The sequence below is a fragment of the Phaseolus vulgaris genome, chromosome 7, assembly GCF_051622355.1.
Source record: "Phaseolus vulgaris cultivar YP4 chromosome 7, ASM5162235v1, whole genome shotgun sequence".
In the NCBI taxonomy this organism is placed as follows: Eukaryota; Viridiplantae; Streptophyta; class Magnoliopsida; order Fabales; family Fabaceae; genus Phaseolus; species Phaseolus vulgaris.
This window is the reverse complement of record NC_143504.1, coordinates 11426186-11436158: the sequence shown is the minus strand read 5'-3', so window position 1 is coordinate 11436158 and position 9973 is coordinate 11426186. Positions and strand designations below refer to the sequence as shown.

Below are 9973 nucleotides of genomic sequence, written 5' to 3'. Positions count from 1 at the left end.
TATCTTTTATTGAAAGTATTGACAAAACACGTTTAGGTGCAGATTTATTTTTCATCAACCATTTTGTATATATTTTAGATTAATTTACATCTCTAAATAAAAGTTGAATTAAATATTTTTATAATTGTGACATCATTTTGAATTTTATTTAAATTATCAATAATATCTTTTTGCATGATGATGGATTTAAAATTATTATACTACCCCTCCGATTGATTTAATTTATCCTTTAATATTATTTTGAAAGAACTAAAAAATATAAGAAATGTAGGTATCTAAATTATTTAAAAATGATAAAAGAACGAGTGTGATTTAAACCTTTAATTTTGTAAGGACCAAAATTAAATCTTTTTGTTTTCTTTTAAATAAAGACATTCTTTAAGATGCATGCATATCGAAGTATTATATTATATTTATTAAGTGATTATAGCACTGTTTTTCAAAATCATACATTACTTATAAAATATCATTCGCTTTATTACGATAACTGTTATTCCGAAACAATAGGTTTTTAAAGTTAAAATCACCCCAATCTTAAATAAAGATATTATTTTATATTTTAAGAATAAAATGTTAAAAACACTTAATTATACATTTTGATTAATAATTGTGCATTTGAAAAATAAATAAAATTTAGAAAATTATATTAAAAGAATTTAAACAACATATTATTCAATATTTCCTTTATTATTTGTTTAAAGTGACAGATTTTACTAAATCTTATTTCCGATTGTATCATACAAAAATACACGTCCTTAACTTTAAAGATCACATGCCAATACCTCAAATAATTTCTTATTATGTTATATTAATTACCTAATTTAAAAACTTTTTACTCATTTATCTTAACATTCTATATTTATTTCTTTAATTAAGATAATTTTACTTTTCACTATAATTGTACTTTTATTTTCACTTTCAAATCCAAACAAAAGTTTAATATTATGCTTGACTTTAAAAAAATCAAGAAAAAGTGTTTAAATAAAACATTGCTAATATTCTTAAAGAATTTTGACGAAAAATATAAAATGAATAATAGAAATAGAAAAAAAAGTAGAAAAGTAAAGATATTTCATTAAAAAATAAAAAAAGCTAAATATACATAATTAAAAACAAATAAAAATAATAAATAATTTCCACAATTTGGAAAATGTTTCCACTAAATTTTTCTCAGCAAAAGAATACCATTCATATTGTATCTTGTTTTCCCTTCAATTTCATCCGTAGGAAAGAGGGGTTAAGAAATTTGGTCCTTTGAGTATCGAAATTGTACTCCTCCTAATCATATACAGTAATTAATTGTTCTTAATATTAAGAAGTTTACGAATAGATAAAATTACGCAATAAATGACCCGGCAACATTGGAAAACTCCGGTCGGAATCTTGTACCTATTTTTCGCCTATCATCATTGAATTTGAATCGAAGAAACACACACGCACACACGTTCATCTTCCTTTACTTTTTCTAAACCCAACATCGTGTCCTTTACTTATCTTCGATCCACCAAGTGCCTGATCCTCTGCTTCAGGCACACAGGTTCGTTGGTTCTACCTCTCACCTCCCTCCCTTTTCTTTTCTTTCAAAAATATTCCAACTTTTTAAAATTATGCCGTATTTGGCTTCTAATAATCATTGGGTATTCCTTAATTTCTCTTTATTTTTTCTACTCCTTGATAAAGTTTTTTACTTTTGCCCAAATCTTAGTGGATGCAACCGTCTCCTGATTGTTGGATCTTGACCCTGTATTTGATTGTGAGGTTTCTCTTGATGCTGATTGTTTGAATGAAAAATTATTGTTTTGATTTTTGACATGTTGAAAGTTTCAAACTTTATGTGTTGGGGTTTTGTTTGTTTTTTATGTTTTCAAGTTAACTATGAGATTGGATGAATTTTCTACTGCTATTGAATGAATTAGGTGGCTTTGTGATGGTATCATAGTTATGATAGTTTTCTTCCGGTTGAATAGATTTTTTATTTATAACCTTTTTTTATTTCGTTTTATTACCTGGTAATTGATGATGCCCTTGATGCTGGAGATTAGGTTAAATGGCGAGGATCAAACCTCAGGCTCTGCTACAGCAAAGCAAAAGGAAGAAGGGTCCTGCTCGCATTAGTGTCACGACTATTTTATTCTATATTTTGATTCTTTCCTTGGTTGGGTTTTTCCTATTTGCTTCTTACAGACATTGGAACAACAGGTTAGTGAAAGATTTTCTGTTTTAGCTGTGAAGGAAGATTCTTAGTTTGAGAAATGATAGGCGGTGTATTTTTATTTACTAGATGGAAAACAAACAAAAGATGTGTTAAAAAATGATTCTTGGTGAAATAGAGCTCTAGCTCCATCTAGACTTGTCGAGCATGAATACTACAGATGATATTTTGGATGACATTGTTATTAGATAGAGGTATTTTATAGAATAGCACTTTCTTGCTAGAGGTTTTAACTGCTATTTTGACCGAATTCTCCCCTTATTTATCTTATTTATAGTGATGGAGCCATATATGGATTGGTACCCTTTGTACCTCTTAATGAAGTTTTCTGTTCTTGCTGTTCAAAAAATAAATAAATTAGGTTCGTTCTGATGTCAATAGTTTATGTTTTGTCTCTGATTGACCAAAGTTTTTGCTTGTCGAACATGAGTAAAAACTTCTCCCTTTTTGCTCTGGACTTTCTTAGAGTGATTTTCATGTTAGGGTGTGACTAGTTTAAATGGAACAAGCATTACTGATATGATGTATTTCACTCTCTCATTAGATATTAGGAACTTCAGATGAACTTTGACTTTTACCTAATAATTCATTTCTTACATGCATTCAGGTCGAGTTTGCAATCAGAAAATCACTTGTCCACCTCCGAGGTACATCCTTAAATTCATTATAAAGTGTTTTCATATTTTTTCAGTCCTTTTATTTTGCTTGTTCTCTGATGCCCGTGTAGCATTTTTTCCCTTTTATTTGAAGGGTACAATTTATCTCTGTATACGTTTGCCCATTAAGATAGGGCTGCTGCCAGGTCTATAGTTTTTTGCATTTATCAATATAATCACACCTCTTAATCAAAACACACTTTTGGTAGGGTGATAATACTTTTGCGGACTCAAAGAAATCTGACCTGCCGGGATATGCTGTAAGTTTGCTCCAGACTGCTATAATTACTTGTTTTTAACTTTTTGTAGTCAAGGGTTTCTTTGGTTGGATAAAACATTTTCATTTTTCATTTCTTGAAATTTATAAATGCATCTACTTGTTTTCTTTTTGTTTCCCTTGTTCAAAGATTACAGGAAACAGAGTAAAAACGCAGTGAGTTTTTTTTCAATTATTTGTGAAAAAGAAAACTTTTCTTAACCATACAGGCCCTAATTTCAATGAAGTTTAGATTACATTAATGAAATTATTTTGTCTTACAAGCTGGTTTTCTCTTTCTTCCTTATTGTAGGTTTTAAATACCTCTAAAGGTTCTATAATAATAGAACTGCACAAGGAAAGTGCTCCTGAAGTTGTTGATGAATTCATTGACTTATGGTGAGTAGTTGGTTGTCCTACAAAATTATAATTTGGAGGATGCTGGATGAATTAGGGTTTGATTCTTGTGAACTCTCCTGTTGTTTGTTGTTCTTTTTGTGGATTTGTGGCTGGGTTGGTACTGATGCCATCTGATAGAGATATAAGTGGGAAAATTTGATCTTGTTAAAATGAACTGATTATAGTATTTCAAGTTATGTTTACACTGATTTTCACTTGTCTATAATCCTTAGCAACATAAAGTTGAATAAATTGCTATAATGTCAGATGACTGTGCAGTAATATATTTTGATTGGATCAAGTGCATATCTGAGTAATTTTAGCTAAAATATATTGTGGTCCTTATCTGATCCAGTTTATAATTTAGGTTTCTTTACTAATGTTCAATCTCAACGCATTGTGAGATCATCCTTAAGATTTCAAGTTTTCTCATATTCACATCATAGATAATTTTTGTCTATGTTGTGCTATGTTTCATCGTTAGTTTGTCTGTCTGTAAATAAGTTGTTTATCAATAAATAAATGTCCAATTCCAATCGGATATAGGTAGAGCATAACCCAAGCAAGATGCTTTAGTTTTTCTCATTCAAAACTACAAAGTGATAATAGATCACAATAGTTGTTGCACTATGCATGCACAAATGTTTCACTAACTAGAATAGCAAAGAATGTCTATACTTTTAGATTGCTGTAATCGATTGTCAAAAAATACTATGTTTTTTTGTAATATATGCTATGGGTTAGAATATTGGGACTACAGTTGCACTTGGTTATTAGTATAAATGAGTCTACATATTAAGTCAGTCTTGTATAGTATTTTTTCGCATCACTGCTCAATTTTATTCAAAATTCTACTTTTCTCCTATCTTCTCTCAGTCAAATTGCTAAAATTTCAACAACGGAAACTGTTTAGCATGTCTATAAAACTGGCAAGAACATTTTGTAAATTTGCACTTACTCGTGCATGTAGATTTCCTTATGGCAGAATATATCAGTCTTCAAAGCGATATGACTGTGACTGTGACAGATGTGAAATCTAAGTTGAGTACAGCTGATTTGAATGTCGTCACATCACTTAATATAGGTTTTCTAACCCATGTAGTGTGACGGATGTGAAACTAGGTTGATTTTTACAACTTTTAATTGTAGCCATATATAACTGAATATGACAATACTGCCATGCCATGACATATAGGACCATCACTTCATGATATGACGGACAACTTTTCTGTTCAATACAACTCTGGGTGGTTTGATGTTTTTCTAACTTTTGTAGGTATCAATTTATGTTGGCAGTATGTTTGTCATGACTTTTGAGTGGTTTTCTACATTAAATTTGTTTGAGTCTACCTGCTTATGGATCCAACCTAAGCTACAACTTTTTGCAGTCAAAAGGGGCACTTCAAGGGGATGCTTTTTCACCTAGTAATTAAGCACTATGTGATTCAGGCGGGGGATAACCATGGAGCTGGAGCTACTGAAGATTGGAACTTGAGAGGAAAGCAACATGCTATTACTAGGTTTTCTTACTCATCTCGTTGCACATTTTAGTCGATGATATAATTCTTAGAAAATTGCAGTAACTGTCTAGGACATGTTTGCATAATTTTCTAATTAATTGGTTTTCGATTAACCAGTATGAAACATGAAGCATTTATGCTGGGGACTTCCAAGGGTAAACACAACCACAAAGGATTTGATCTTTTCATTACAACTGCACCTATACCAGATTTAAACGAGAAACTTATTGTTTTTGGGCAAGTCATCAAGGGAGAGGATGTTGTGCAGGTGACTGAATTTACTTATTCATGTCATGTCTGCATTACTGTGTGTGGAAATCTGTTTTACTTTCCTTTTTGTTGCTTATTTTTCCGTTTCATTTTCCTTTTCCTATTAGTTAAGATTGCATTTTGCCATTTTTTCTTGAGTTGACTGTTAACTTTTGTAATTTTTTAAAATTAATTTCAAACTATAAAGTATAAATGTGTTATTCAAAACAAATATTTGTTGTTGTTTTTATCACCTTGCAGGAGTTTATAATTAATTTTAAAACTAAGCAATAATTACAAAGTTGATTGTAGGAGGTAGATACCGTCCAACTCTTGATTATTGTATAAATGGAGTTTAATATTCTGATATTTTCTATTGTTTTTGGAATGACAATACATCAACCTTTTTGAATATCCGTTATGTTATGTTTTTTGTTTCTGAGAAATGATGGTTTAGTGGTTGCAAAATGTGCAAACTCAAGGAGTTTCAAGAAAAGTTTGATATGGAATGTTACTTAATCCTGTGGCAGGAAATTGAAGAAGTGGATACAGATGAACATTACAAACCTAAAATATCTATTGGGATTCTTGATGTTACTCTTAAACAGAAGGTCTGAAGGTTCTCTTTGCTAGATAAGTTCACAACGAGCTGTGATACTTTTTACCTGTTTTGGGACACTGGTCAAATATTTTGTACAGGAATGGACCTTGAGGAATTCACCTGGGTTCATCTACCAAGTGTCTGAGCCTTGATGTTGTTTTTGTTATTGGATTTTTAGTTAACACAGATTATGCAATTCCCTTTTCTTGCCTCATGTCATTTTATTTTATTTTTTTAAAAAAATTGGGAGAATGAGTGGGTTAGGTTTGTAGACAGAGTTTTGCATTTTGCTTGCAAAAGCATTACATTTTTATTTGGCATTACTTTTCACCTGTAACCTTATTGAGATCAGAAGATTACTTCCCTATGTAGTTCATGACTTGATGTATCATCTTTTGTGTTTTCATTGATGGCCAATCTGGTGGTGAGTCAGAATAGTCAACTTTGTAAGTTACATTTCAATTTGGTTATAGAAGCCATAACCATAAACTTCATTAACATGGTAGCAATTGGAGATTTGACCATGATAACGACAATTTATCCTCTCTTTTGTTGAGCTTCTAAGAAATTAGGCACTGAAGTTAAAACATTCAATATTTTGGTGGGATCAAGTCTCAGGAAATGATCCGTAGATTTTTGTGTGCAATTTGTATGACATGTTTTTAGTCTTTTAGCAAATATGACCTGTGCAATTGGAATATGCTGGCAAGACAAAGTCTGAACCTTGTTTGGATATAAGTGTTGAATCTTTCTTAGTATCCTGGAAGAAGTTCTTGTCACTTTGGTAGGATAACACTAGTGTATGGACAAAATTTTCACAAGAAAAAAAATTACAAAATGAAGTTGATCATTTGTTAAAAAAGCCTATGAGAAAATTTGTATTATATATTATGTATTAGGATGATAAATACAAGATAACCATCACTACAGAAAAAACTACACACCAAAATCTCCCTTAACTCCTATTACATGTATTCAACATTAGCTATCCAAAAATCAATCACTCATATATCATAAATATATTCCCCAAACCAACCCACAAGCACAAGTGTCTCCAAAAGCCAAACCCACTAGACCACATTAAAAAAAGCACTAACCTATTTGAGATTTGAAAGAGGTTATAAAATCCAACCAAAACCATCCATAAAAAACTTGTGTATTTTCTTCACCTCATGATCTTTTGATACTTCCCAAACTATGTTCCATAGATGATTTTCTACCAGCTCTAATTGAACGTTTCTCAACAAAAGGTGTCAAAACATAATTAAATGCTAGCAGGAAGTCAACCTGACTAGGAGTAAGATTGTTTTCCAAGTAACTCCTTCCCTTCTTTATACGTTGAACAAATTTATGTGGTAAGTGAATCAACAACATTAAATGTGAAAAACAAGAGATATGTATCAACATTCTCATAAAGTTAATACCTCCACTCAAATTGACTCTTTTCCTCGTATTTCAATGAGTTTCGTTAGGGAAACAAACAATCGCCATAACAACATAGGACCTTTAGAGAAGCATGAGAACAAGCGCTGTTGATCCCAGCCAAGCTCCCTCCCCCTCACATCTACAACAGTATATGCAAAGGTTACTGGCAAGCTAGTTCCAAATTTACTTTGTGCTCCTCTAACATTTAGAGTACTAACCTTCCATTTATCAGTAGCTTTGTTGCATTTGCAAATCTAATTATATGATTTTGCTTCGCAGTATATTCACCCTATTCCACCAAGTTATCACACTGTTGACTACAAAACAAAATCAAACATATTCCTCGTAGACTCAGAAGAGGATACCTTCACCAACCCTTTGTTAAGCTATACTTTTGGTTGTAGCATACTTCCAGCACCTCTAATACACTTCTAGTGACCCTAGTTCAAAATCAAAATGATGGTATCACTATAGAATAAAACCAATATGGTCCAATATCCAATTTAGAACCATACTTAACTGTAGTTTGCACCTTCATTCAATCAAGAGAGCCTAACATCTCACCTCTCAGTCTCTTCTACTTATAGTATGTTGCTCTAATACATTGTAATGAGAAATGCCATAAAAGACCTATAATTACACTATATACTTACTAATGTGAATGTCCTCATCGATTCCCTTCATCATTCCCTACCTCTAAACTACACTGTAGAAAATAAACTATAAATAGCATTGCATAAAGTTCCAAAGCCTATGTTGGAAGATAAGCCAACGAGCAGTCGTACACCACACACTTGCATAGACTTTTTATGTGGTACACCTGCTTATATCCTTGACCCTCTTCCTTGATTTTCTTCCATTTGTACTTCAAAATAGGGTTCTGCTACATTATGCATGACTGGGCCCATCCACCGAAAGCTACCTCGTACCTCAACTCACAATAAACGCTTCATATGTTGAAATGTCTCATCTCCACTCATTTACTTTGTCTCTCAATTCAATTTATCCACCATATCCTTTTTCCATACTTTGCCTCTAAAATTGAACACCAAGAAGACCTGCTAGATTGGTAGATACTCCATGCCTATTTAGCCATGAGTACTTCATTAAAATATTTTATGTCTTTCACCCTTAGACCCTTGGTTTGTAGGACAAAATGTATCCTACCAGCTCACCTATATAATTTTCCTCTCTATGAAAAAAAATCCTACACTATGCTTATCACTTTTACTATTTTTTGTTTATCCACCCTTGTAACATTACGATTCCTTTTAAAACGCAAAGCTGCTGAACATACTTTTGGTAATGATTACGTTGTTCATGGACACCTCTCATAAATTGGAAAAAGTTAACTTAAATACTCCCATCACCTACCTTCTAAACAACACTTTTTATTCTTTCCCTCATAAAACTACTTAAACCCACCATTATCACCGTAAATAAAAAGGGAGAAAGAGGGTCCCTTTGTCATAATCATCCGAACTCAATTGTGGGGCTACCATGGACAGATAAGTAGCTTGACCCAATGCACTCTCCAATCTAATCCATCCACACTTGAAGGTAACATCATTTGTCTTATTAGAAAACTAGAAAAGTAAAGTTACAATCGAATCTTAACAAAAGAACTACTATACTCTTATAACTTTTGACAAGTAGTTAATAGGGATAATAACAGATTAAAGTAGGTACATATTATACCTATCCACCACCCTCATCTAACAAAATTTATCCCCTTACTCGCTTATAAGTATCTATGGATATTTTTTTTTATATTTATGGGTATTCATGGGTATTGTGAATACTTTTTTTTAAAATTTTTAAATAAAACCATTTAAAGGTTATTCTTTAAAATATAAACTTATATAAAATATTGATTTTAAAGTATAATCCAAATAAAATTGGATAATAAGATGTTAGTGCAAGTAAATTTGGTCTTTCTAAAAAACAAATATAAATAAGTTGCACCACAAGCATGGATTTTTTTTAAAACTAACCTTTTTAAAGACAACTTTAATTTTACAAGTCTAAATAAAAAATATAAATATATAAAATTATTTTTTAAACAATTATTCAATAGTTAATATTTTTTCCCTAATAACTTTATTTGGATCACTTAATTTTTTTAAAAAGAATAAGGTATCCACGAACTAAATATCATAACACCCGTAATTGTCTCTAATTAAAATAGTTGTTAGATCTAGACTTTGTTTAGAGATATTTATTTATTGTCCGTTATGGATTTTATCCACAAATATCGGAGGGTGTGAATTTTTTTTCTATCATTAGTTGTAACTGTTTGATCGAAAATTGATATCAAAACTTAAGTTACAATTCCGATTATTAGAAGAACGATATTCGTGATGGAAAGATTATTGCAAGTAACGTTAATTGTTCTCTAATAAAAATTAATTGAATAAAGTTATAATCAAATTATTTGAACTAGTATGATCTTAAGTAAAAAATTATTCTTAATTATCGATTATAATTTTTGAATTAATGATAAAACTTTTCAATCCAACAACCACCACCTATTCTGACATTCTAGCTCCATATCATATAAATAAAGAAGTTCCAAAAAAACAAAATCATATATCTTCCTGTACACTTTGAAAACTAAATAGTCTATTTTCAATCTACAAGTTTCATCTACCAATT

At 31.0% G+C, this 9973-nt stretch overlaps 1 protein-coding gene across 2 annotated transcripts; it reads left to right on the top strand.

Annotated features, from left to right (window-relative positions):
* The first annotated feature begins 1202 nt into the window (after window positions 1–1202).
* LOC137827775 (peptidyl-prolyl cis-trans isomerase CYP21-4) lies at window positions 1203–6284 on the top strand. 2 transcript variants are annotated; one of them, XM_068634092.2, is made up of 8 exons: window positions 1203–1537; window positions 2043–2199; window positions 2820–2859; window positions 3078–3128; window positions 3438–3523; window positions 4912–5043; window positions 5161–5311; window positions 5823–6284. In XM_068634092.2, the coding sequence occupies exons 2-8, from the start codon at window positions 2048–2050 to the stop codon at window positions 5907–5909; spliced, it is 699 nt and encodes a 232-aa protein (XP_068490193.1). In that variant the 5' UTR covers window positions 1203–1537; window positions 2043–2047; the 3' UTR covers window positions 5910–6284. The 2 variants fall into 2 exon arrangements, with proteins under 2 accessions (XP_068490193.1, XP_068490194.1); XM_068634093.2 differs by having other exon boundaries at window positions 1528–1753.
* The last annotated feature ends 3689 nt before the right edge of the window (window positions 6285–9973 follow it).

Coding starts and splice junctions, on each gene's coding strand:
- LOC137827775 (XM_068634092.2), top strand. CDS start 2,048: ATGGCGAGGATCAAACCTCAGGCTCTGCTACAGCAAAGCAAAAGGAAG. Junction 3,129..3,437: donor CTGACCTGCCGGGATATGCT/GTAAGTTTGCTC, acceptor TCCTTATTGTAG/GTTTTAAATACCTCTAAAGG. Junction 5,044..5,160: donor AAGCAACATGCTATTACTAG/GTTTTCTTACTC, acceptor TCGATTAACCAG/TATGAAACATGAAGCATTTA.